Genomic DNA, 27995 nt, shown 5'->3' on the forward strand with positions numbered 1-27995 from the left:
GCCGCCGGGGCCGCGTCGCCGCCGCTCGGGAAGGGGCGGGCCCCGCGCACCCTGCGCTCGCCATGGCCGCCCAGGCGGCGACGTGAGCCGCTCGGCGGACCCCGCGCCGGGGCCGGGCTGTCCCCAGAGCCGCCGCCGAGGCTGCGGCGCGAGAGCCCCGGGCCATGCGGCCCCCGCCGCCGCCGCTGTCGCTGCTGTCGCTGCTGCTGCTGCTGCTGCTCGGCGGCCGCGGCGCCCCCGCGCTCCCGGCAGGTAAGCCGGGCCTGAGGAGGCGTCGTCGCGGCGGGTGGCGACCCGAGGGGCGCCGCGAGGGGCTGGGGGTCCGCGGGGAGCCCCGAGGGGTGGTGGGGGTGCGGAGAGCCCGCAGTGGAGGAGGGGCTCGCGCGAAGCCCGGCGCGGGGCTGGGCTGTGGGCTGGACGGCGGGGAATTCCGGGCAGTCCCTGGGCGGGGAGCCCGCGGGCACTGGGGCAGCCGCGGGGCGGCGGTCGCCCCTCCCGGCGTCCCGGCCCCGGGTTGTCCCTCCGCGGCAGGAGCCGCCGCCTGGGCCCCTGTGCGCCTCGGGCCACACTGCGGCTCCTCCTCTCGCACCCCCGCGCCGCCGCTCCCTGCAACCGAGTGCGGCCGAGGTCCGCGAGCGTCTCCGCGTCAACACAGGCAAAGCGAAGGCTGGGCTCGGGAACGCAGGGCTGCCTCTGCCACCCCGGGTTCTTCTTCCTGGCCCGGCTGACCGCAGCCCCTGCTTCCCCGGGGGCCCGAGTTAGGAGCGGGGCCCGGGCCTTCCTTCCGTGCAGCGGAGGTCAGCCGCAGGCTGGAAATGTGACTCAGTCTGGCTGGGGCCGGGGTGTGTTTGATAGTGCGCGAGTCCAGATGCTGCTTTGCCCAGGATCGGACAGATGGGGGGTGGGCAGCACTCGGGCGGGACTCAGAAGTGCCCGGACCCCCACTCGTGTTGGTGTTGGCGGCAGGGAGTCAACGCAAGCGGACTTTTAATCCCCGCTCCTCCCGCACCCAGACAGCCGCTCCCCTGGGTCAGTCTCCTTCTGCCCTCTGACACCAACTGCCCATACTTAGAAGCCAAATCTAAAAACTCCGAGAAAAGTAAAGAAGACCTCAGTAAGGAAGGTGTTTTGCTGGTTCTTTCCCAGGGACAGACTGTCCTAGGTTGGGGAGCTCTTGAATAGTCTCAAGAATTATAAGTTTTCGCCCTTGTGAAGCTCAGGGTGTGGTTTAGGTCTGTTTCTTCTGCCAGCATCACTTAGAAAGGCCCCTGAATTCCATAGCTCCTTGATGAAGGGAGCCTTGCATATGAGGGTGTGTGCTCCTGGCCAAATGGTTGTTTTTCTTTGAGACAGATGGATTTGAATCCCGATCTCACCCCTCCCCAGCTTCACGTCTTGAGCAATCTCTGTTCTGCCGTCCCTGGGCCTCCTTCAGCTGGGATCTGGGTTTTGGCAAAATGTTGGTAACTGCCTGAGCTGGGTGGTGGGCTTAGTGGTGGTTACTTTATACTAGAGGTACCCCTCCCTCATGGGGGTCTGTGCAGTATTTGTGACTTCTCTGCCATGATCTGGTGTGGAGAGAAATATTTAGAAACTTTGCAATTTGACATTGCCCCAACATCTAAGGCCAGGCCCTCCTTCTATTAATTATCTTTTATTGTATTCTGCCGAAGTTTGGGTCTGTGTGATGCATGAGGAACTGGTGTGGAGACACCTGGGTGGCTCATTTGGTTAAGCGTCAGACTCTTGATTTGAGCTCAGGTCACGAGATCAAGCCCCACGTCAGCTCCACTGGGTGTGGAGCCAGCTTAAGATTCTCTCTCTCTCTCTCCCCCCCTGTCGATCCTCCCCCCCAAAAAAAGAAGAAGAAAGAAAGAGACTGGTCCTTCATCATAGATCCTTTGAAAAATAGCACCATTATGCTAATCTCTTTTGTGACTACTTGAAATTTTTTTATAATAAGCCATTAAAAAACTAACTGGGATATTTTTAAGAGAAACTACATTAGTCAAAGCACAGAGTAGAACTATTAACAATGGTTGTATGGTAAATGGGTAATAGAAAAATTTCCATGCTTTTTCATAATTCACAATTGTCCTTCAGTAATCATGGATTGCTTTTATGGTCAGAAAAAAGTGAAGTATTGGAAACTAATTTTTAAAAAGGAAAACTTGTAATATCTACCCCTTAAAGTTGTTTTAAGGGTAACATATTAAAATATTGGACCTGATCTAAATTGTAGTGTAGGGGAGGAAAACTTCCTTTCTTGCCTTCTAGGTTCTTCGACTGGTCTAATAATTAAGTTGGCATGAGACAGAGTAACAGGAGAAAAACAGATTTAATTTTGTACCTACAGGAGCTTATGAAAATAAAAGACTTGAAGAAGTGACCAAAGCAGGCAGCTTTCATACCTTTTAGATATAGAAACAAAGATTTGCGTAGGTGTAACCAAACAAGGGAGCTTGAGTCTCGGGCAGCAAATTCATGAAGTAACAAAGTTCGTTTATAGGGTTTCTCAGCCTTGAACTCCCTGTCTCAGAGTAAAGATGCCCTTTACCCTCCTGCTATAGGGAGGATACCTTCACAGTAGAGATTTATTTCTTGCTTTTAGGGACATAAAGGAAAGTCAGAGTGTCTTTCTTGCACCGACTATATTTTAAGTAACTTTAATTCCAAATAATGAACATGCAAAAAAAAAAAAAATCAACATGCCAAAGTGACATATTTCAGGGTGGCATATTTTGCTCCCCTCAGTAGTAATGCTTTAAGCAGTGGCCATTTGCTTTAGATTCAAAATTAATTAACTCCACTGAAGTGCAGTAAATCAACTCTCTGGCCATTTACCTGGATGTTGAAGAATTGAGATTTCTCTTTGTATTTGTACCTAATGCTTAGTTTTGCAGTAGATTGGGAAGGTACTTGTGCCGCAGAACTTTATGACCGTGATTTGCTGACTTGACCATCCAGAGCCTCTAATGCCCCGAGAGACCGCTGAGAAAGACTGTAAATGCCCAACCACACGAAAACCATTGCAAATGAATGGGCATTAAGTAACTCTTTTCTTTTAAGATTTATTTATTTGAGAGAGAGAGAGTGCAGGAGGAGGGGCAGAGGGAAAGAGAGAGAGAGAGAGCAGCAGACTCCCCGCTGAACATGGAGCCCAGCATAGGACTCGCGCTCACAACCCTGAGATGGTGACCTGAGCCAACATCAAGAGTCTTGGATGCTTAACCAACTGAGCCACCCAGACACTCCTGCGTTAAGTAACTCTTGTTTGCCCATCACCTCAACAGTGGAAACTACTTAAGTAGCTGGCATGTTTGGGGGCAAACTAAAAATGATACAATAGCATTTATTAGGCCACTCTTCTAGGTCAGACAAGGTTTTATAAACATTCTCTGTCTTTATTTTCTCCACCATTCTTTTCAAGTAGGTAATAGCCCCATCTACTCTCAAGGAAGCAATACTGCCCTTTATGGGAAGAGACAAATGGTCTAGGTAAATAAGCAGGTGTTTAGGATTTACTGACCAGAACAACTTCCTGGTAATGGCTGAGGATTCAGGGGAAGTTTTTTTACTTCTCCTCACCTGCAGGGTCATTGATGTTCATCATAACGCCCCATCCATGGAGAGATCCTAAAGGATCTTTGGATGTCAAGATTAAATGATTAATTTTAATACTAGTTTATTTTAGTGTACTTTATTTTATTATCTGTGTGATGTGTGGGTTTTTTTTAAATTTTATTTATTGTATTTGAGACAGAGCAAATGAGAGAGAGAGAGAAAGACAGAGAATGAATGGGGGTGGGCGAGCATGAATGGGGGGGGCGAGCATGAATGGGGGTGGGCGAGGGGTAGAGAGAGAGGGAGAAGCAGACTCCCCGCTGAGAAAGGAGCCCCATGCAGGACTTGATCCCAGGCCTCTGAGATCATGACCTGAGCCAAAGGCAGATGCTTAACCAACTGAGCCACCCAGGTGCCCCTTTGTGTGTGATGTATTTAACCACACTATCCTTTTGAGACCTTGGATAGCCTGTTCTTAAATACGAGTCAAGTCTCAAATGCCTGGATGCAGGGTGGATCAGAGGTCATGGGCGGGGCAGGAAGGGGGCACAGGAGGAGCTGTGGTCGAGGGGAGCACAGGACACTCTTCACACAGGTGATAGCTACGTTATCTCTTCTTACCATGAATAGTTTGAGTGATTGCCCCACAGACCACGGAGACAGATGGGAGAGTGGAACTTTGTACACCCTACTCTGTGAGCTGTTGTCTTGTAGGCACTGGGGTGTCATTAAAGCCCTGGTATCCACCTCCAGGAAGGTATTAGTTCCTGTTGTTGTAACAGATCACCAACTTAGAGCCTTAAAGCAATATCAGTTTATTATCTTACAGCTCTGGAGGTCAGAAGTCAGGTGCTGGTCTACTGGGCTAAAATCAAGGTGTCATAGGGATGCTGGAGATTCTAGGGGGAGAATCGTTGCCTTGCCTTCTCCAGCTTCCAGAGAAATACTGTTGTGATGACATTGGGTCCACTCAGCTATTTCAGGATAGGCTCCCTATTTTAAGGTCTTTTGATGAGGAACCTAGATTCCATCTACAACCTCAATTCCCCTTTGCCATGTAACCTAATGTATTCACAGGACACAGACATCTTTGGGGGGGGCAGTCTTCTGTCTACATCGGGGTCAGACCATCGGATACAGTGCTCAGCATGGGGCTCGGTGCCCTGTTGCTGGTCCCTGAAGGCGGGGTCTGGGGGACTGGTTGCTGCTCGCCACCTGCACACGCAGCCCTATCATGCGGAATCAGGAGCCCCTGAAATAGTCATGTCTTAGAAATTTACTTAGAGTGTCTAATTTGCCTTTCATTTGCGATCTTGTGTTTGCCCCTCACTACGACTCTGGGAGAGGTGGCATGGTTCCACGATGCAGGAGGACACCGAGGCCCCGCGGGGTGTTGGCAGGGTCTCTGTTTGTAGATCACAGCATCAGGATTCCAGCCTAAGCCCTTCGTCTGTAGGTTCTGTTCTCCTCCCACTGAGCCCTTAAGGACACCTTTCACAGCAGGCACTATGACCCTAAAAATGCTGACTCTTTGGAGCCAAGCAGGTAAGGCATAGCCCAGAGTTGTCCCCACCCCCCATCCCCACCCCCCCCAACCCCCGCCACAGCAGAGAGCAGACAAAAGGGAGGAGCTTAAGCATAAAGCAAGCAAGGAGAAAGGGAGCCTAAGCTCTGCCTGCTTTTTGAGTGGATGAACGCACTGCTGAGGACCAGAAATCGGTTATGTAATCTCTGAAGGCGAGCGCGCTGCTGGGCTACACGCCAGTCATTCCCCCGATCCTGAGTGACTGCTCTTCCAGGAGCGGGGATAAAACAGTCCCCAAATCCAACAGCGCCCAGCCTTCCTGGAGCCCCCCACTCTCGTGTTCAGGGACACTGTCGATAAACCACTAGCAATGAGGAGAGGCGCGGATCACAAGGTGCTCGCCCTGTCCTCAGCCCCGCGCATAAAACTAACTCGTTCTCTCCTCATAACGACACCATGAAGTCTGCACTGTACCCATTATACAGATGAGACAGCTGAGGCACAAAGAAGTTAAACAGCTTGCCCAACGTCCTAAGGAGCATGCAGCGTTGAACTCGCAGTCTAGTTCTGGAATCCATGCTCCTAAGCACTGTGGCGTAAACAAAGGACCCAGGTGGTGAGCAAGCACCACGCAGACGAGTCAGGCAGGGGCAGGGGATCCCGCACCCTGGGCATTTTACACAGGAAACCATTCTAGTAAGAGCAAAGACCTAAAGGGAGTAGGGGAGAGAGCTGTGGCATAGCGGGAAAGACGGTTCCAGAGAAGGAGCGGCAAGGGCAGGCTGAGTTTCCCAGGAACAAGGAGGGCCCCATGGGGGCTGTGGTGCAGGGGCGAGGCAGTTCAAGGACGGCCTTCTGAGAGGTGCAGAGGGCAGTGTGACGAGGCAGTTGCTAATGAGTGGGCAGTCTTTGGTGCTTCATTGTGAAACCCTCAGTATTAAGATTTGTTATCGTCTCTGAATGTGGTAAGACAGGGGATTCCAGGAAAGTCAAATGTCAGTAAAACTGCGGGTCACCTCAGGAAAACGAAAGCTGAAGAAAGTAGAGGGCTCATCTGGAGACGCCACATTGACGGGGAATCCTTTCTTCTGGTCCACCTGTCAGCTGGGGTGGAAGCCCGCCCTTCTTGCTTGGCCCCTTGGTGCTTCCTTCCTTAGCTGAATGCCTGGATCTCAGAGATGGGGGTGCCGGGAGACAGCTCCTCCCCAGAGACGGGGGGATGGTGAAGGGCACCATGGCTGTGGCTGTGTGACCTCACATGGCAAATGGGACTTGGCAGGTGTGACCAGGGATCCTGAGATGGTGAGATGACCCTGGATAGTAGGGCTCCGTGGGCCCAGTGTCATCACAAGTGTCCTCGAAGATGGAAGAGGGAGGCAAGAGAGTCAGACCAGAGAGGTGGCAACCTGAGAAGGAGTCGGCCCAGTCTTTTCAAGAAATGGTGTTGGAGAAACTGGACCGCTTTCTCACACCGTACACAAAAATCAGTTCAAAATGGATGAAAGTCCCAAATGTGAGACAAGAAACCATCAGAATCCTAGAGGAGAACACAGGCAGCCACCTCTCCCACCCCGGCTGCAGCAACTTCTTGCTAGACACATCTCCAAAGGCAAGGGCAACAAAAGCAAAACTGAACTATTGGGGACGTCATCAAGATAAAAAGCTTCTGCACAGCGAAGGAAACAGCCGACAAAACCAAAGGCAGCCTCTGGAATGGGAGAAGATATTTGCAAACGACACAACTGATAAAGGGCTAGTACCCTAAATCTATAACTTATCAAACTCAACACCCCAAAGCCAAATAATCCAGTTAAGAAATGGGCAGAAAGGGGCGCCTGGGTAGCACAGTCGTTAAGCGTCTGCCTTCGGCTCAGGGCGTGATCCCGGTGCTCTGGGATCGAGCCCCACATCGGGCTCCTCCACTGGGAGCCTGCTTCTTCCTCTCCCACTGCCCCTGCTTGTGTTCCCTCTCTCTCTGGCTGTCTCTCTGTCACATAAATAAATAAAATCTTTTTTTTTTTTAAGATTTTATTTATTTATTCAACAGAGATAGAGACAGCCAGCGAGAGAGGGAACACAAGCAGGGGGAGTGGGAGAGGAAGAAGCAGGCTCATAGCGGAGGAGCCTGATGTGGGGCTCGATCCCGTAACGCCGGGATCACGCCCTGAGCCGAAGGCAGACGCTCAACCACTGTGCCACCCAGGCGCCCCAAATAAATAAAATCTTAAAAAAAAAAAAAAAGAAGAAATGGGCAGAAGACATGAATAGACATTTCTCCAAAGAAGACCTACCAACGGCCAACAGACACATGAAAAAGTGCTCCAAATCACTCATCATCAGGGAAATACGAATCCAAACCACGATGAGATACCACCTCACACCTGTCAGAATGGCTAAAATTAACAACTCAGGAAACAACAGATGTTGGTGAGGATGGCCCAGCGGAGATGTGGAGAACCCTCCTACACGGTTGGTGGGAATGCAAGCTGGTACAGCCACTCTGGAAAACAGTATGGCATTAATTCAAAAATAGAGGGGTGCCTGAGTGGCTCAGTTGCTTGAGATCCAACTCTTGATTTGGGCTCAGGTCATCATCTCTGGGTCGTGAGATTGAGCCCCACGTCGGGCTCCGAGCTGCACAGAGTCTGCTTGGGTTTCTCTCTCCCCTTGTCCCTCTGCCTCTCCCTCTGCTCCCCCACCCCAATAAATAAATAAATAAATAAATAAATAAATAAATAAATAAATAAAATATTTTTTAAAAAGTTAAAAATAGAACTACCCTATGATCCAGCAATTGCACTACTAGGTATTTACCCAAAGGATACAAACATATCGATTCTTAGGGGCACATGCACTCCAGGGGTCATAGCAGCAATAGCTATAGCAAAGTGTACAAAGAGCCCAGATGTCCACCGACTGATGAATGGGTAGAGAAGACGTGGTCTATACACACAGTGGATTATTCCGCCATCCAAAAGAATGAAATCTTGCCATTTGCAGCAATGTGGATCTAGCTGGAGTGTGTTGTGCTGAGCAAAGTAAGTCAGGGAAAGACAAATACCGTGTGATTTCACTCATGTGGAATTTAAGAAGCAAAACAGATGAACAAAGGGGAAGAAAAAGAGAGAGAAACCAAACCGTTAGAGACTCTTAGCAATGGAGAACAAACTGAGGGTCGATGGACGGAGGTGGGTGGGGGCTGGGCTAGATGGGGAATGGGCATTAAGGAGGGCACTTGCTGTAATGAGCACCGAGTGTTAGACCTAAGTGTGAATCACTGAATTCTCCTCTTGAAACCAATATTGCACTGTATGTTAACTAACTCGATTTTAAATAAAAATTCAAAAGGGGGCACCTGAGTGTCTCAGTCGGTTAAATGTCTGACTCTTGATTTCGGCTCAGGTCGTGATCTCACGGTCGTGGGATCAGACCCGTGTCAGGCTCTGGGCTCAGTGCAGAGTCTGCTTGGGTTTCTCTCTCCTCTCCCTCTGCCCCTCCTGCTCGGGTTCTCTCTGTCTGTCTCTAAAGTAAATGAATAAATCTTCAAAAAAATGTCTTTTGAAGAAAAATAAATAAATGGGTAATCGCTAAAAAAAAAAAAAGAGAGAGAGAGAGAAGGAATCAGCCCATTGTTGCTGGGGGAAGGAGTCAGAGCCAAAGAATGTGGGCTGCTTCTAGAAGCTGGAGGAGGCAAGGAGCCATTTCTGCCCCAGAGCTTCCAGAAGGAAAACAGCCCTGCCAACACGCTGACGTTAGCCCAGTGAGACCAGTTTCAAACTTCTGCTCTCCAGGACTGGAAGCGATCCAGCTGGGTTGTTTTAAGACCCTAAATTGGTGCTGCTTCATCTCAGCATCCATAGGACACTGAATCAGGAATGTAAATGGAGGTCTCTGAGCCCCCAATGAGTTCCTGGTCCTAAGGAAGGCCTCCCCCCCCCCCCCGGGGGCGGGCGGGGGTGTGTGTGTGTGTGTGTGTGCTGCACCGTGCCCCGGAGGCAGGCCTCCAGTCCTCAGCTCCGCTCTGGGACCTGCCGGGCCACACACAGCAGCCACAGCGAGCAGAGATGGGCCTGCCCTTCCAAGCAGCTTCCCTCCAGGCGGCCCCAGCCTGCCTGCCTTTTTCCCTGGTGTGAATTGGCAGAAGTGTTGGTAAGCTGGTTGAATAAGGATCCGGAATGAAGGCCAGCCTGAGCTTGGAGCTCGGGAGACAGTGGGCATTCTGGAAGTAGACAAGTGAACACAGACCCCTGGTAACGCATCTTTCAGAAGAGCTGGTCACCATTCTTCCAGATTGGATCCCTTCGAGGTTGGATCCGTTTACTGAAAACACATGGTTTGAATTTCCTGCTCTGAATTCTGGAACAGCATGTTTTTCAAACCTTGCTTTCCACCTCCTGGGCGTTTCTCATTCATCTTTCAATCTCAGAGAAAGTCCCGTCACAATTGTGTTTTCTTGCAAGAGAAAAGGCTCCTGTGCTTGCGGTCTCCAGCACAGTCTTGTGAAGTACCTGCTGGGGGGGGCTGGGCTCAGGAGGGGGACTCTGACATGGGTGGTAGTTCCCCCAGGGCAGGTGTTATTCTGTTGTTTGTAGCCTTCAGGCTTCAGGTGCCTGAGAATCAGCTGGGAAGCTTGTTGAAAATGTGGATTTCCTGGCCTGGGGGGTGGCCTGGGGATCTGCATTTTAAGCGGTACCTTGGCGATTGTGATACTGGGGGTCCTTGAGAAACACCGCAAGTCTTACGAAGCCCAAAGGACATGTCTCACCCTCCACGTGCCTTTGGGCTTTGCACACCCGCTTTGGGGTGTGCGCGTGTGAGTGTGTGCATGTGTGTGTGTGGAGGTTTACCAGACGCTCCCTTGGTACCAATGCAAGTCTGGTACTAAGACTAGTCTGGGGCGAGTGCATGTCACGTGGCCACCAATGCAGTGTTCACTTACGGGCTGTACGGCTCTTTACCCCTTATTCCTGAAGAAGAGAGTGAGGCCCAGACTGTCAGCCTAAGCTGCCCATCCACACATGCTTATTAAAGACAGAACACACATTCTAGTTGAGCCGGACTCCGGCACCCAGGCCCCGCTCATGAGAACTGGAATCTGTAGGCCCCAAGCCTCCCTTTCCTTCCACGGACTGTGGCGATGGTGCCGTATTTCGTCAAAGGCAGGGGCGAGGGGACATGCCTGGGGACACCGGTAATAACCACTTCTGCACTTTGACGAAAATGGAATGGTGGGAATGATTTAATGCTGTGCATTTAAATAGTGTTGTAATCGGATTTTCTCTTGTAACCCTCCCCTTCTCTCTCACCTCCGCCCCCTTCTCTCTCTCCCTGCCCCTTTCAAGACTCTCGCTCCCAGCTGCCAGCTCCTCGAAACCCGAAGATTCGCCTGTACAACAACGAGCAGGTTCTGAGGTGGGAGCCGGGGTCCCTGAGCAATGACACAAGGCCGGTGGTCTACCAGGTGCAGTTCACATTGTAAGCTGGATCTTTCTGTTGGCGTCCTGATGGGGAGTGGCGCGGGGAGCCCCAGGGCCGGCGGCTCGGGCTTGCCTCTTGGCAGGATTGCCGGCAGATCCACTGGAAGCAGATAGTTCTCTTGTACTTTTTAAATCTCCAAGGACAGAGATTTCACAACCTCCCACTCACGTGAAGGCTTTGGCAGCACTGGGGTCAGACGCTCTGCTGTCTACCCACAGGGCGTCTTAGCTGGCGGGGGAGACTGTTCTCTCGTTGGTTTCAGGAGAGGTTCGTACACGAGGGCTTCCTGTCTTGAAAGGGCAGGAGGCACTTGTAGCCTTCATCTTCTTCAAGTTTTGAAAATCTGGTTTAGCGAAACTTACGGGCCAGATTTGGCCTACTAAGGAATGTATTCACTTAATTACTACTAATTCTCGATTTCTAAAAGGGGTTTTTCCATTTCGCACACTCTTCTGGTCCCTCATTCTCTGTCTCACCCACTTTCACGGTTTATCATCACTTGGCATGCAGCAGAAACATGTATGGGAAGAAGAAATGCAAAATCGAAGACCTCAGTTGTTACGTGTTTACCGTGTTACATGGGTTAAGAGAAGACAAAGTTAAAATTATTGGCCAAGTCATTTTATATTCCCAGTTACACCACATTTAAGGGAATGGTAATGCTCGGTGCTTGGGAGAGTGTGGCTGAGGAGGATGGTGCCGGATGTGGGTGAGTTAGCACAGCCCCCCTACAGCGGAGTCCCTCACGGTATAGCGAGCGCCTCGGAAATGTCCACGTGACTTTTCCCCTACGTGGGTAATACAGGCCCCAGCAGAAAAAGGGGGAAAAATAGGGTGCCCAGATGGCTCAGTCAGTCAAACATCCAACTCTTGGTCTCGGCTCAGGTCACGATCTCCCGGTTGTGGGATCGAGTCCTGCGTCGGGCTCTGTGCTCAGTGTGGAATCTGCTTCAGAGTCTCTCTTCCTGCCCCCCACCCTCTCTCTCTCTCAGGTAGATAAATAAAATCTTAAAAAAAGAAAAAAAGATATACATTGAATATACATTCCTGTCCATCAGCAGAAAAATGCCAGATTTCATCATGTGAACTAGTAGTTGAACACGAGGCAACTATTAAAATGGATAATTGTGTGTCATCTGGGAGCAGTGGCAACTGTGTAAAATTTGGACCATATCTGTGGTCAAGAACGGGGAAGGAATCTGGAAGAATTAGGGGCACTTAGTTTGTAAGTGGAGTACGTTTCCGGTGACTTCTTTTTCACCTTTGTCCATTGTAACAACATTTGCTTAATAAAAATAGATTCTAAACCCAGGTTTAGGGGTTATCTCTGAACATTTAGCTCTTCCTCAAGCAAGTACTAGTATACGTATAGTTACTGGACCAGTCCATGAGGACCAGCTGCATAATTTGTGGGGCCGTGGGCAAAATGAAAATGGTGCAAGACCCCTTGTTCAGAATTACTGAGAATTTCAAGATGGCGACAGCCGAGCATCAAACTGAGTGCTCCTCAGCATGGGGCTTTGTGCCCTCAAAGCTGGCCTTTCTCAGCATTCAGTAAACATGACGTTGTAGACCTAAACAAGATTTCGGTGACAGGAAGTCACAGCTGATATCCTGACTAGCATTCCTTAGCCTTGGGGGGGTGGGGGGTACATCTGTGGGTCAGCAGAGCACCAGGAGATAGTAGAAATATTCCTTAAAGCCCTTGACGCTTTCCTTTCCCAGACTAACATGTTGACTTCGTTTCGTTTTTGGAAAGCATTTTGGAGATATTTTCTCAGGATAGAGGTCGGTTTGGGTAAAAGAAACAAAGGATGGGGTGAATGTGAGCGTCCTTGTTTGGAAAAGTTGAGGGGTAACGAGAAACTGAAACCGGGGCAGGTCTTGTTTTCTTTTCCAATCGCAGAATTGATGAGAGGAGGGCCTTTGCTCTTGTTTTGTTTTTAGAGACTTGTACATGTTTGGTACATTTTAGTGACATGAAATAATTTCATTTTGAGGCTTGTGGGACTTAAAATTTTTCCATCCTGTTTCTCTACAGTAAAGCGTTACTGTAATTAGAAATGAGGGTGCCTGCATTCTGGTAGTACAGTAGCCAAAGCCAGAATTACCCTGAGCACTGTGGGAAGATTGCAGGTGTAAATCAGGGGTTGCAGAGACTTGGCCTTCAGGCTGTGTTTGGCCCATGGTGTTTAATTTTTTTTTCCTTATCAGTTAGTGCCCACATTAAAAAATCTGGAGATTTCACCTTAAAAAAACTTGACCTGACCAACCCAGTCTTCTGAAAACGTTTTCTCATTTCATTTCTTTTCTTTCTGATTTTAACAGTAACACGTGTTCTTTACAGAAAGGCTAGAACACCCGGAAAAGTAAAAAGAATAAAATTAAAACCACCTAGTGCTCTGCAGCCCAAGAATAATCCCTACTCTCCTTCTGGCGTATTTCTCTCTAGACTTTTTTCTAAATGAACGCACTTGGTTTGAAAATGTGCCGGTGTATGCGTAAAAATGAAACAAAACTCGGTTAACGCGTTTGGGTCCTTCTTCCTTTTTTTTTTTTTCAACCAAACAGTTAAGTGTATGAACACTTTTTCTCCTAATGAGCTCTGTGTAAACATTTCTACTGCTCGTTTTATTGGATGAGGCATCACACATGATGTATTTAAAGCTTCCCCACTCACGGGTGTAGACGGTCACCAGCTTGTGTCCTCGTACATAAATCATCTGATTGTTCTCTTACATTTGTAGCAGAGGAATTGCTGGATCAGAGGGGACACTGGCCATTTTTGGAAGTGACCTAACAGAACTGAACTGTGACGTCCACAGTTGCCCGTCTGTGGAATAAATGATTTACATGTCGGCTGGTTCAACCTTCATGAGCCCTCGGGGAGGCAAATCCCATAATTTATCCCCATTTTATAGATAAGGGGACTAGGGAACGGACAAGCGAAGTAACTGGCTCCGGAGTGTAGGTGTTCAACCACTATGCTGGGTTCCCTCTCATGATGGGGGCTGCTTTCAAACTGAGATAAATTCAGGGACACAGGCAGTCCCTGATGTAGCCGAGGGGGAGCCCGCGTGACTCCGGGGGTAAGACTCAGGTGCCCGGACACACCCTGGTCAGGAGGCCAGAGTCTGGCGATGGGCGGGGCCACGCTCAAGGCTGCGCTTGTTGAAGTGGGGCCAACATCCCCTTATTTGTCCCCTTTGCGAAGAGACGGGGAGGCGGCCTCCAGAACGCAGCTTCCTTTTTCACTCTTCCCCCTGAAACTGCTGTCATGTGTCAGCTGTCATTTAAATTTGGATGGTTTATCCCCCTTTAGACCCCTGTGCGGAGAAACATTTTTCAAAAGCAGTTCTGAGACAGGGCCAAGTTTGGAGGAGAGGGGAGGATGGGGAACAGGAGTGGCCCATTCCCTGCTAAATCGGGAAATGAGCCTTTGAAATGTGGGGAGCCTTTTGCCCAAGTTCAACAGCTGGGATCTGCCGGGGAGAAGGTTAGAGTATCTCCTAAGTAGCTGTGTAACTTTTTTTTTTTTTTAAAGATTTTATTTATTTATTCGACAGAGATAGAGACAGCCAGCGAGAGAGAGGGAACACAGTCAGGGGGAGTGGGAGAGGAAGAAGCAGGCTCACAAGGGAGGAGCCTGATGTGGGGCTCGATCCCAGAAGGGCAGGATCACGCCCTGAGCCGAAGGCAGACGCTTAACCACTGTGCCACCCAGGCGCCCCACTGTGTAACTTTTTTAAACGTTACTTACCCCTTCTGAAGCACGCCCCCAACCTAAGATGGGGGGAAGGGGTGCCTGTGCTTGGGGATCCCTCTCTGTAGTAGGGTCTGGGCCCCCGGGGCTTGGTGGTAATATGAGTAGGGCAGCCATCTTCCACAGAAGCCATAGCCATGTATCTTGAAGTGGCCTTCGTCTTGACACTTGCCACTTTGACAGAAGAAGTCTCCAGTGAGGGTCAGAGGTACACTTAGAACCACGTGTGGTGTGTGCAAGCTGGTGGCAGTGATCCCCAGCCTCCTCTCTTCTGTCTCCGCTGGCCTTGCTTTCTAGGCCAGAGCTGCTGGGGTGGGGGATTAGGGGGGCATGGCCTGTCTCTACTGAGCACGCCGCCTACTGCCCCCCATTGAGGTTTCTAGCAGCCACCTCCCTGGTTTTTCTCAAGTCTGTCACCAAAGCTGGAGAGTAGAGTCCCATGGGGGGGTGTGGCATTGGAACTCTGGGGAATGCATTGGCATTTACAAGACTATGTGGCCTTGTATTTGGCAGGGTTTTCATAGGGTGACTCAGACTTTAAATGGACAGCTGTAGGTTAGAACAAACTCCACACTAGCAGGAAGCATGAGTGGGGTTTGTATGAATGCAGTCTCTTTCCTAAGACTTTGACTCCAGAGGCCTAGTTTAAAGAATTAAAATCAGTTGCAGGACTGAATGGGAAAAATCTGATAAGAGACTTGCATCCAGAATATATAAAGAACTCTTACAATTCAACAATTAGAAGACAACCCAATTAAAGTACAGAGAAAGGGTTTGAGGAGACAGTTTTCCAAAGAAGATATACAAATGGCCAATAAATACATAAAAAGAGGTCCAACATCAGTGTTCATCAAAGACATGCAAATTTAAAGCCACAGTGGTCTACCACAGCACACCCACTAGGATGTAAAAATAATAATAAATAAATAATAAAGAAAAGGCATAATGACGAGTGTTGATGAGGATGTGGAGAAATTGGAACCCTCACACACTGCAGCTGGGGACGTAAAATGGTACAGCTGCTTTGGAAGACAGTTATAAACAAGAGTTACCGTGTGACCCACCAGCTCCCACTCCAGGGTATTTACCCCAAAGAATTGAAAAGTTATGTCCACAAAGAAACTTGCCTGTGAGTATTTCTTAGCGTTATTCACAACAGCCAAAACGTGGGAACAGCCGACACGTCCAAAGCAGGTGAATGGAGAAACAAAACGTACTATAAGCATATGCTGGGGTCTTACTTGGCCATCAGAAGGGTGAAGTACTGATGCTAGAACATGTGTCACTCCTGAAAACACACTAAGTGGAAAGAGCCGATCAGAAAAGACCATGCGGTTTACGAGCCTGTTCATAAGAAATGTCCAGGGGAGGCAAATCTGTAGAAACAAAGTAGACGATTAATGGTCGCCTAGGGCTCAGGGGGTTAGGGCACAGTGGGGAGTGACTCCTAATAGGTATGGGGTTTCTTTGGGGGATGATAAAAATGTCCTAAAATTGAATGTGGTGACGTTGCACGACCCCGCGAAGCTACTGAAAATCATTAGTTGTACACTTTCGCTGGGCGGATTCTTTGGTCCACAAATTGCATCTCAGTAAAGCTGCTTTTTAAAAAAAAAAAAAAAGATTTTATTTATTTATTCGACAGAGATAGAGACAGCCAGCGAGAGAGGGAACACAAGCAGGGGGAGTGGGAGAGGAAGAATCAGGCTCCTAGCGGAGGAGCCTGATGTGGGGCTCGATCCCAGAACGCCAGGATCACGCCCTGAGCCGAAGGCAGACGCTTAACCGCTGTGCCACCCAGGCGCCCCGGTAAAGCTGCTTTTTAAAACATCGGCTCTGGGGAACCTGTTGGATGTGGCAGAAGAGGGAAGTCTGTGAAGTGAAAGTCTTGTTTTCCTTTGCAGCCTCTCTGGCAGTAGGTGGTACGACACCGACGACATAGGTGTGAACTGTATGAACGTCACCAAGACAGAGTGTAACTTCACCCCATCCAGCCTCTCAGAGGGTTTGCCACTGTTTTTCAACGTCTCTTTACGCGTCCGAGCTAAGGCGCAGGACCTGGTTTCCCCCTGGCTGACGGTGCCTTGGTTCCTGTACTATTGGAATGGTAAGAGAACTTGGCTGTAAAACGTCCTTTATCATTTCCAGGCTTTCTTCGTTTTACTCCTCACTGAGCGGTGCGGACTCCATGCACCCCAGTCCTGTCTCTCACCCCACACAGCCAGCAAACAGGTGGGTATGATGGTCAAACCCAAGCACTGAGCATGGAGCCTGGCGCTAGAGGAGTTGATTTGCTAGACCAGGGGCTGGCCACCCACAGCTTGTGGACCACAGCCGGCCCACCAACGTGTTGTAAATAAGTTTTATTAGAGCACAGTTTCACCACCTTTTAATAATGTGTGGTCTGTGGATGCTTTCAAGCCAGAGCGGTAGAGTTGAACAGTTGCAACAGGGATTGCCTGGCCCGCGAAGCCTAATTTACTAGGGCGCTTTACCAAAAGAGTTTGCTGACCTCTGGGCTGGATGGGACACTAGCTTATTGGCTTCAGTGATCACCCTCATCCCTTTGGCACAACTTCCTTTATGTTCAAGAAAGACTTTCATTCGGCCTTGAACAGTGCCTGGCCCCTCGTGGATACGCTGTAAAGCTTGGTTGAACGAGCAGATGTGCTCCCAGAACTTGGAAGGGGGCATAAGAATTGACAGATACTAGTTTGTACATCCGCTCCTCACGCGGTTCATTTCTCACCCGGCCGGCTGTGTCCCAGGTTTCTTTGGTGTTCATGGTTTAGGCAACCAAAGTATGGGGTTCTGATCCCAACAAACTCAACAGAGGTAGAAGACCGTTGAGGAAATGTGGTCACTGTCTAGCTATTCGACCATCTAGTAAGCAATTATTTTTAGTTTATCTTAGGTGTTATCATGGTATTTTTATGTTTTTAAAAGGGGGGAGGGTGTCCTATCCTTTAGAGACTCATACTGGAGTATTTACACATGAAATCCAGAATAATCTAGAGAGTGGAGGCCTGAGGGCAAAGGGGGTGAGGGGAACAAAATTGGCCATGACCTCAACGGTGGGTAAAAGTCGGGGTGATGAGGCCATGAGTTGTTGTTAGGATCTTCCCTCCCCTTCCTGCTCGGGATCGTTTGCAATAGGAAACTAAGAAGAGCAATCAACCGTTTGTGCCGGACGACGCCGGGATGGAGAGAGCAGACAGTGCAGTCCCCGCGAGCTGGGCATTTACCGCGGACAAGTCAGTTGTCCTTGTGCAGAGAACCAGCACACATCTGAGCTGTGCAATGTCATCTAGGTGGGAATTAGTCAAGAAAAAAAGAGAGAGTAATGGCGGTCCCCGGCCCTGGCCCGGGAGAAGAGGACCGGGAACGGAAGCAGGGCCTGTTGGGATAGTCACTTGTCCGGTGCCAGCCAGCAGCCCTGTCCTCCCGGCCTGAGCGGGGCAGCCCTGTTCCCCGGTGGTTCCCGGCTGGGAAGTCGTCCCCTGCCCCTCACTTGTAAAGTCCGAGGCTGACGTGTGCTCAGCTCCCATCGCTGTAGCCCAAGCTACTCTCAGTCTGAAGTGCTTGTCTGATAAATGCTGGAACCCTTCCTTTATAACGTGTTTGACTCACAGTCCTGGGCTGTCCCGTGAACTATATGAAAAGCTCCAACGAACAGACTTCCGACGGCAAGATCGCTCTGGTACTACATTTAAACGTAGTCTGACAAGAAGCTGGGAGACGCAGATTTAAAGGTTTATTAATACCACTTTTGTTCATTTATAAAGAAATTATAGGAATGGATATTAAAAATAAATATACAAAAGAGCTAGGTGGTAGGTAAGGGTAACAAAATCCTGTCCCCCTCTGCACGAAAATCTGATCTTTGGTTAACCTCCCAGCTGTTTCTCTGGAAACCTGATCAAGGTGGCTGGCAGCCAGGTTCCTAGGCGGCGTCGCTGATGGCAAAATGAGCCCTGATTGACAAACGGCACCTGCCTTGGGGCCCTCTTAAATACCTGTTAGGGAGCCATGTCTTCAGCTGAGAGCGGCAGTTCTTGTAACTGCGCGTGTCCCTCGCAGGGACTCTGGAAACTTCTTCCTGTTGTCATTAAGAGATACTGGCTCTTGGGGCTTTTAAGCCTGGGAGGCTCCTGTACTGGCCTGTTGGGGGTCTCGCTCTTTGCATGGAAGCTGTGTCCTGGGGTGGGGGTGGGGGGGTGGAGAGACTGGCTCTAGGCCACCGCGTGGACTCCCGCAAGGGCCCTCCTGCCGCCGAAGATGAGAAGCCCCTGGCATTGGGCTTCCTGCCCCGTGGCCTTCCACGTGAAGCTTGTGCCCAGAGCAGTGTCAGGGAGTCTTGTGTGCCTGAATGCGATCTCATTGCATTTATAAATGTGTGTGTGTGTGTGTGTGTGTGTGTGTGTACACACACAGTATATTATATAAAATTATGTGTGAGAGGAGAAAATAAAACAAGATGCAATCAGAGAGGGAACCAAACCATAAAAGATGCTTAACTCTAGGAAATAAAATAAGGGTTGCTGGAGGGGAGGGGGGTGGAAGGATGGGGTAACTGGGGGATGGGCATTAAGGAGGGCACGTGACATAATGAGCACTGGGTGTTGTATGCAACTGATGAATCACTGACCTCTACTTCTGAAACCCATAATACATTATATGATGATTAATTGAATTTAATTAAAAAATAAAAAAAGATTGTATATTGTGTTATATGTAAAGCATATATATGTGTATATATTTATATTTTGTGTTTGTGTTCGTTACTGTATTTCAGTGACCGTTGGACCTCCTGAGAACGTCTGGGTGACCCCAGGAGAAGGTTCCCTGATCGTCAGGTTCTCCTCTCCCTTCGACATCCCTGCCTCCAAGGCCACTTTTCAGTATTATGTCCATTACTGGGAAAAGGCAGGAATCCAAAAGGCAAGAGCATTTTTCTACTTTGTGTTGATTTTCTTTCCTTTGGACTTCCTGATAGAGCAAAAGAAAGTAAACTTGAAACTGGACAAGGAGGACAGAGCATCTCAGTGTTGCCTTAGAGTCTGAGCCCTGAATCGGGTTTAATCCTTCCCCTCAAGACCTGAGCTTCTGCTCCCTATGCTGAGCCTTGCCTTCTGCCAGGTGGCTCTGAAGGCCCCTCTCTGCCTGACAGCACGTTATTCCCCGTTGTTTGGGGTATGCACAGAGCCCCTGGGGCCCTCAAAAGCCTGGAGAAGGTTCTAGAGGGCCTGTTTCTACAACAAGGAATCCACCCCTGCAGTCTGCAAGGTTTATAGAAATTGCTTTGGTTTGAGTGATTTGCAAAGAGAACGTATGTGGACATGCAAAAAGTCTACTGCGAGGAGAGAGAGCCTTGTAGGGAAGAGGACGGAGGGTGGGGGAAGGTTCGGGACGTCTGGGGAACTGCAGGTGCTAGGGTCTGTCAGAAATGCAGGAGGGGGGACGCCTGGGTGGCACAGCGGTTAAGCGTCTGCCTTCGGCTCAGGGCGTGATCCCGGCGTTCTGGGATCGAGCCCCACATCAGGCTCCTCCGCTGGGAGCCTGCTTCTTCCTCCCCCACTCCCCTGCTTGTGTTCCCTCTCTCGCTGGCTGTCTCTCTGTCACATAAATAAATAAAAAAATCTTAAAAAAAAAAAAATGCAGGAGGGGCTGCGGCGGGCCGTTAGGCTGACAGAGATGCGTCAGACGGGCAGGGCCTGGTCAGCCCTACAAAGTACAAGGGAAGAAGCTGGCCTTCAGTCGTCCGCAGTGCCTGATTATCCAAGCTGAGTATCGTGAGGTTTTATTATCTATGTAAGCCTCAGGGTTTCCCAAACTCAACAGTCTTAGAACTGTTGTTGTGTTTTTTGTTTTCCGGTTTTATGGTGATATAACTGACATTCATCGCTGTATAAATTTAAGGTGATTATAGTTTTTTTATAATAATGAGAGCTTGTGTTTCTCGAGAGCTTCCTTTGAGTTGGGCCCTGGGCCAGGCATTTTAGATACATCCTCTCATTAAGTCTTTCACAGAGAAGGAAAACCAGTGGGTTGAGTAAGTTGCCCAAGGTCAGCAGCTGACAGCTAGCACATCGGTGCGGAGACGTCCGAGCCCAGACTCCATGCTTGGCAGTTGTTTTCTTTTTTTCTTTTTTAAGTTTTTACTTATTTATTTGTCAGAGAGAGAGAGAGAGAGCATGCACAAGCAGGGGGAGGGGCAGAGGGAGAGGGAGAAGCAGGCTCCCTGCTCCCCCACACGGGGATCCCAGGACCTCGAGATCCTGCCCTAAGCCAAAGACAGACGCCCCACCGACTGAGCCACCCAGGCACCCCCAGGCTCTGAAGAGCTTCTCCCACATACTTCACATTTGTACTTCTTCCTCATTTCTTTACGGTGAATCTTAAAACATTGAGGAAGGCAAAACTCACTGAAGAATAGACTCTTAACCCAAGGGGAAAAAAGAACTAACCATTTCTCTGAATCAAGAGGTCAAGATCTGGTCAACTGGAATAGAGAAGGCCTGGAAGATTCCAGAAGGGTTTCCCCTTTCTCCCTTGTCTACCAGAGCAGCTCTACTTTGGACTTCTGTGAACAAAAGATTTTAGGGCTCAAATGAGTCTGAGAGCCACCAAAATATCTCCATTCCTGCTGTGAGTCTGTGTCCCCAAGACTAGCCCCTAGATTTGCTGGAAGGACCCATGGGACTTGGCATATGGTTGCTTTCATGGCCATGGTTTATTATAGAAGAAGAACATGAAGTAAAATCAGCAAGGGGAAGAGGCACACAGGCCAAACTCCAGAGGAAGCCAGATACAAGCTTCCAAGAACCTTCCCCGAAAGACTCAGAGAGGACACACTTAATTCCTCCAACAGCAAACTGTGACAACACGTGAAATGTTGTCTACCAGGGAAGCTTAGCAGAGACTCAGTGCCCAGGGGTTTTACTGGAAATACAGGCCTCTTGTCCCCAGCATAGATCAAAATTCCAGACTCCTAAGACAGCAGGTGTTTGGCACAGAAAACGTTTTTACCACAAGCTGCCGACATTAGTTAGGGAATGGCAGGGACCGTTCAGGATTCCAAGTTCCCAGATGCCAGCTATGGTTAGCCTGGCAGGCAGGCCCTCCCAGGACAGTGGTCTCGTGTCTCTGTAGTCTGTGATTCTGAATTCTAGTAATGCCAACTGGTGGCTGAAGTCACCCCCAAAGGAAGTTTGTACTTAAAATTGCTTCACGCGGTGGGGTGCCTGGATGGTGCAGCCGGTTAGGTGCCGAACTCTTGGTTTGGGCTCAGCTGGTGATCTCTGGCTCGTGGGATCGAGCCCTAGTAGGGCTCCACACTCAGCAGGGAATCGGCTTGCGATTCTCCCTCTCTCCCTCCCTCTGCCCCTCCCCCACCACACTTGTTCTCTCTCTCTCTCAAATAAATAAATGTTTTAAAAAATTGCTTTATGTGGCATCACCAGCAAAAATCTGTCTCCTCTACCCTGGCAGTCTGTCACCATTAAACAGAAGGAAAAAAATCATCGATGATCCCATTATTCCAAATAATGATTATTTTATATGTTTAAAAATAAGCTGCTCTCTACATACTATTGAATAATCCGCCCGTTTTCGGTCAACAGCAGAACAGCTTCATCTCTGTGTTACTGAGCATATGTGACTCAATGGCTGTAGCATTTTCTTTTTCTTTTTTTTTTTTTAAAGATTTTATTTATTTATTTGACAGAGACAGTGAGACAGGGAACACAAGCAGGGGGAGTGGGAGAGGGAGAAGCAGGCTCCCAGCAGAGCAGGGAGCCCGATGCAGGGCTTGAACCAAGGACCCTGGGATCCCTCCCTGAGCCGAAGGCAGATGCTTAATGGCTGAGCCACCGAGGTGCCCCTGTAGCATTTTCTATTACATCTCAAAATAGGAAAGCAATCCCCTTGTAAGAAATCCCGTACTGCTATATCCTATATATATAAACATATATCCTATATATCTGTCCCTCCTTTCCCTGTGGAACAATGGCAACTGCCCAGGAGAGCGAGAAGCCATTGACTAGAGGGATCCAGAGGGGGTGGACGAGGCTGAGGGAGGCAGCAGCAAGGACTAGATGTGGGGAGGAGACAGAATCTCCGAGAGTCTGGGATCCAGCTGTGTCCCGATTATATAACTCACGGATATCATGTTGACCAAAACTCTGTCAGAGGCATCAGCACATTTCAGTTAAAACTAAAAGCAGACTCAGAGCTAAAGGAACATTATTTCCCATGATGATTATTTTTCTCTGTTCGTTGACCAGCTCGAAGTATCTTGAATATATTAACCGTGAAGTACAAAATAATGATTTAAAGTAAACGCGCTGGGCATTGAAGCACTTTTTTTTTTAAGATTTTATTTATGTATTTTAGAGAGAGGGAGAGAGTGCAGGGGGGAGGGAGGGATGAGCAGACTCCCCACTGAGCATGGAGCCTGACGTGGGGCTCGATCTTACCACCCTGCGATCATGACCTGAGCTGAAACCGAGAGTCGGAAGCTTAACTGACTGAGCCACCCAGGCGCCCCATTTAAGGAGAAAATGTCATCCCAGACATTGGGATTTGCTAAATGCCGGTGGCAGACCCTCCGTGGCTACAGTAGGCCCTCTGCGTCCCCACAGCCAGGAACACAGCTCTGAAGCCATCGGCATCTTTCTCCACACCGTTCACCAGATTTCACACATAAAATGTGTCCACTGCAAGCCAGCGACTGTTTCAAACAGAATCTCTTTGTTCTTTGGTGCTGGTGTTCCCTGTGGATTTGAGGAAACATCGGAAGAGCTGGAAGTAGCTCGACCTCGTCTCTTTGGGTCATTTTCACATGTGCCTGTTGGCGTTTTTTACGTAGGTTGAAGGTCCTTTCAGGAGCAACTCCATCGTGTTGAATGGCTTGAAACCCTTGAGAGAATACTGTTTACAAGTGAGGGCACATCTGATTTGGACGCACTACAACATCTCGAGGCCCGGACATTTAAGCAACGTATCTTGCTACGAAACAACAATGGATGGTAACACATGCCTTCTTGCGTCCTTTCTGAGCTGGGACAAGAATCCTCCCCAAGTAGTGAACCCGGGGCTGGTACGAGGTGGAGGGTGGTAGGAGGGGTGGCACCCAGAGAGAAGGGACGAGAAGCCAGCGTGCAAGTAGGTCTAACCAGCTCATGCTGAGACCCACGGCAATAGCGCCACCAGGGAGCTAACACTGCTGGACTGTGGGACTGCTTTTACTAGTTACGCGCTCGAGCACGTGAGGCTGGGCGGAGGAGGGACAGTATGTGTGCACTGCACGAGGACGCGGACAGCGTCTAAGCAGCTGGCAGGTGAAGAATGACCTGGTGTTTGTGTCGTGTGCGGGATGGGCCTCTTGTTCACTCTCACGTCATCTTTTTAAGCCACTACCAGGCTGCAACAAGTCATCGTGATTGCCGTGGGCATCTTTCTGTTGCTGTCAGCGCTGGCGGGGGCCTGTTTCTTTCTGGTCCTGAGATACAAAGGCCTGGTAAAATACTGGTTTCACTCTCCGCCGAGCATCCCGTCACAAATCGAAGAGGTACGTGTGCACATATCTAGCGGGTGACAAGTCAGCCCTCCGTGGGCCCTGGTAACGCCCAGGAGTGCGGCAGTGGACAAAGCCATGGACACAGAGAGTGGGGTTAAAAGTGGTACAGGGTAGGGGCGCCTGGGTGGCTCAGTCGGTTGAGCGTCCAACTCTTGATCTTGGCTCAGGTTTTTGTTTTTTTTTTTTTAAAGATTTTATTTATTTATTCGACAGAGAGAGAGAGACAGCCAGCGAGAGAGGGAACACAAGCAGGGGGAGTGGGAGAGGAAGAAGCAGGCTCATAGCGGAAGAGCCTGATGTGGGGCTCGATCCCAGAATGCCGGGATCACGCCCTGAGCCGAAGGCAGACGCCTAACCGCTGTGCCACCCAGGTGCCCCTGGATCAGGTTTTGATCTCACGGTGGTGAGTTCGAGCCCCACGTTGGGCTCCACGCTGGGTGTGGAGCCTACTTGAGAAAAAACACCTGGTACAGGGTTCTTTGTACACCCATGTTCATAGCAGCTTTATTCACAACAGCCGAATGGTGGAAGCAGTGAATGAATGGATAAACAAATGTGTTCTATCCACACAACGGAATGTTATTCAGCCGTAAAAAGAAAGGAGATTCTGACACAGGCGACAACACGGGCGAACCTTGAGGAGATTACGCTAGGTGAAATAAGCCCGTCACAAAACCACAAATACCGTGTGGTCCCACTTAACGAGGTACTTCGAGGAGTCAGATTCACAGAGACTGAAAGTAGAGCAGTGGGGTGGTCGGGGTGGGGAGGGGGAGATGAGATGGGGAGTTAGTGTTTAATGGGGGATAGAGTTCTAGTTTTGCAAAATTAGAACAGTTCGGAGATGGTGGTGAGGGCTGTACAACCCATGCGAATGTATTTTATACCACTTAAAAATGGTTAAGATGAAAATTCTATGTTATGTGTGTTTCACCACAATTTAAAACAATTTTTTTTAATGGCATGAGGTTGGTGAACAAGGTGTCCTGGCGTGGCCAAGAGATGGCCTGTAGCAGCGCGTGAGACCTGCGCCTTGCGGAGAAAGCCCCCAGGACGCCTGGCAGAGGGTGGGAAGGCAGTGAAGACAGGGATCTAGAGTGTGAGCTGCGCACTTAGGAGGATTCTGGAGTAAATGCACCCCGGCTGTCAGTGCAGAGCCTTGCACGCCGAGAGCTCGCTGCATGTTACTGGTATCTTGAAAGACCTGAGGAAGACGGGTGGACCGAGTCTCGTGGGAGGTTGATTTCCTGCACAGCCCGTGCCCCCGAGGCTCCCTGAGGTGGCCAAGCCCTCCAAGGGGGCTGATGGAAGATTCTTTAAAAGTATTTGTTTCTAGAGGTTTATTAGCAGTAAAATTGGGGTAAAGGTACTGGAAACAGAATCTTACTCTGTTACATCTAGAAGGAATCGGTGTTATGTAAGGTCCAAGTCTGTAGAGAAAGAGTCATGCTTCTAGAAAGAGCTGGAGTCCCTTATCTTCCTTCATCTGCCTGAGGTAAAGTGCCCAGACATAACGCAAATTACACGTGAAGTTCCCCACCAGACCCTCCATACAGATACTGCGTGATTCCACTTCCATGAGGCTTCTAGAATAGTCCACCTCATAGAAGCAGGGGTAGAATGTGGTTTCTGGGGGCCGGGGGAGAGGGACCCAGGGGGCTGCTGTTCAACGGGCATGAAGTTCCAGTCACGCGGGATGAGTAAGTTCTGGAGATCTGCACATCATCGGGCCTAGGGTTAGTACTGCACGGTGCGCTTAAGAAGCTGTTAAGAGGGTAGAACTCATGTTAAGTGTTACCACAAAACAAAAAAAACAACCACCCCAAACCTTCCTTGGTTAATGTTTTCACACACTAACAGCCTCAGTGGGTCTCAGAATCTTACTTGCATGAATCTCTCTCCCACAGAAGAACCCCCAGCAGGTCCCTCTGAAGTGAATTTGCTACTAGCTGTTCCTCTGGGGCGTGGAGCCAGAACAAGAGTCTTTCGGTTCACTTTCCTGGGAAAGTGTGAAAAATAGATACCAAAGGGCACTGAAGTTACACAAGAAAAATGAATCAGGTTTCACTTGTATTTTTGAGGTTTCAGAAGCGCACATGATTGGCTTACGTTCCTGTCATCAGTCAGCTCGCAGTCACTGTGTGTTTCGGTGTCTTCTCGGCACGTCCGAGAGCGAGGCAGGAGTTTTCTCGGTCACTCAGCAGCGAAGTTGTGGTTCAGCCTGGAGCAGAGGCCGGAGGGAACGGGCGGGGGTGGGGGGGCACCATGAGGCCCCCTGCGTCTCTCCCTGCTTCTCTGCTTGGTGTGTGTTCTGTGAGGTGCAAGTGACGGATAGGTGGAGGGGCTAAGGAAAACACTGGCCGACTGTCCCCCTTTTCTCCCTTGAGGGGTGAACTGGAGGCCCCTCGTGCCCCCTCACTGGGAAGGTAGAGTTCCAGAGCCACTTGGGGCAGAACAGTCCCCAAGCCTGCACCAAGGGCAGGAAGTCACACCGTGCTTTTCCCGAGGTGTGGTGTGACCATGGTTGGCCCTCCGATTCCTGGTAAGGTTACTGCTGACGGGAGGAGCTCTTGTTCGGGAAGCTGTTTCAGCGGGGGTCAGGGTAGGGAGGTGCGCCGGAGTAAGGCAGGGCCGTGCCGCCTGAACGTCGGCAGAAGGTCTGTGTGGAACTGCAAACTAATGCCGCTGTTGGTTTTCAACCTTTTCAAGTATTTAAAGGACCCGAGCCAGCCTATCTTAGAGGCCCTGGACAAGGACATGTCACCAACGGATGATGCCTGGGACTCTGTGTCCGTCATTTCGTTTGCAGAGAAGGATCGAGAAGCTGCTCCCCAAAGCACTTTGAACCCAAACTCTGGTCCGGTCTGCCAGCCTGTGGGATGAGGGCTCTGAGCCGATGAAGCTGCTGGTGTTCCTGTCAGGACTTTCTGGAGCCCAGAATCCCATATTCCTGTCCTCAAAAGGCCCATCAGTGTCTGAGAAGACGTAACGGGTCTCATGGGGGCGCCAAGCTTTTTTTTTCTTTAAACTAAGAGTTTTCTAATCATACAAGTTTCTAGAATGATTCTACAGAGATATCCCAGAAAAATTAAGATTTCTCTTAAACACTAAAAAGACATGTAATCATTTGTTAGCCAAACGGCTCTGGCACGCCTTGGACGTTTTGTTCGTCGGCAGCCAGGACACGGGGTCCTCTCCTTGACGCGGCCCCTCGGGCAGATCATGTCACCTGTCCCAGGCTGTCCCAAGAAGGGGCATTAAGTGGCCCTTCTTCCTATCCAGTCACCCGGTTTAAAATGTGATTAGTCTTGTAAATAGTTTCCTAGTGACTTAAGGCTTTTTTTTTTCAAGCTAGGAATAAAAGACTGTGTAATTAACTTTTTAAAAGTCAGTGTGAAGTTTCTCTTTTCCACTTTACTTTCTTTATTTTGGCCTCCATCTCTGCAAAGTTGTTTGTTTTTTTTTCCTACAAAGTGTCAACTTAAGATGACTCTCTCTAAATTTCTTTTTTCTTAAGTAACAGCCAGTTGAGCTCCCAAGGCTTCATGGTCACTCAGAGAAAACTGTCTACGTGTGTCCCTTGGTCCCTTAGGAAGGTATAAAGGGGACTTTCAGAAGCTGCATGAGCACGTCGCCCGAGATGACTCGTGTATTGACGAAGGCAGGGGCTTGTAGGCAGGAAAGAGAATTCGCTGACGGTCCAGGGGATACCCACTGGGCATGCGCGTCTTCTGATCCTGTAAGTATTGACAGGTTCTTTGGTTCAAAGGCTTTGGATTAAAAATCCGTTTCTGTGACTCTTAGCATCTATTAGGTGCCCCTTCGTCGGGACCGGTTTGGAGGAAGAGCTGGTAGGTGGAGACTATGAACCCATACCTCAGATCCTGGAAGGGATTTAAGAGAGAGGAGCTTCCTCTTTGGGGCCATGGGGTGAAGCCCCGGGAGGGTAGGAGGACATGCATGTATGCTGCAGAAAGCAGGCTCAGAGTCTGAGCCCCACAGAAAGGGGGACAGGTCAGTTCTGTTAGGAAGCGCCTGTGGGCCCCCCCGTGTGGAAGGGAGTTGGTTCCAGCGGCTCGGGGGCC

At 49.7% G+C, this 27995-nt stretch overlaps 1 protein-coding gene across 3 annotated transcripts; it reads left to right on the plus strand.

Moving 5' to 3' along the window:
* IFNGR2 (interferon gamma receptor 2) lies at positions 1-27297 on the plus strand. 3 transcript variants are annotated; one of them, XM_045785543.2, is made up of 7 exons: positions 1-252; positions 10432-10501; positions 16235-16437; positions 19126-19271; positions 23200-23359; positions 23744-23901; positions 26620-27297. In XM_045785543.2, exons 1-7 carry the CDS (start codon positions 165-167, stop codon positions 26791-26793), a joined length of 999 nt encoding a protein of 332 aa, XP_045641499.1. In that variant the 5' UTR covers positions 1-164; the 3' UTR covers positions 26794-27297. The 3 variants fall into 3 exon arrangements, with proteins under 3 accessions (XP_045641499.1, XP_045641498.1, XP_045641500.1); XM_045785542.2 differs by having other exon boundaries at positions 2-252; positions 10432-10564; XM_045785544.2 differs by having other exon boundaries at positions 173-252; positions 10432-10550.
* The last annotated feature ends 698 nt before the right edge of the window (positions 27298-27995 follow it).

The sequence above is a fragment of the Ursus americanus genome, chromosome 4 (assembly GCF_024610735.1).
Source record: "Ursus americanus isolate L20-20 chromosome 4, mUrsAme1.1.p, whole genome shotgun sequence".
NCBI lineage: Eukaryota > Metazoa > Chordata > Mammalia > Carnivora > Ursidae > Ursus > Ursus americanus.

Excerpts from the sequence above, each read along its gene's own strand:
- IFNGR2 (XM_045785542.2), top strand. The coding sequence starts at position 165 with ATGCGGCCCCCGCCGCCGCCGCTGTCGCTGCTGTCGCTGCTGCTGCTG. Across the intron at positions 16,438-19,125 it reads GTTCCTGTACTATTGGAATG|TGACCGTTGGACCTCCTGAG; the intron begins GTAAGAGAACTT and ends ACTGTATTTCAG. Across the intron at positions 23,360-23,743 it reads CTACGAAACAACAATGGATG|CCACTACCAGGCTGCAACAA; the intron begins GTAACACATGCC and ends CATCTTTTTAAG.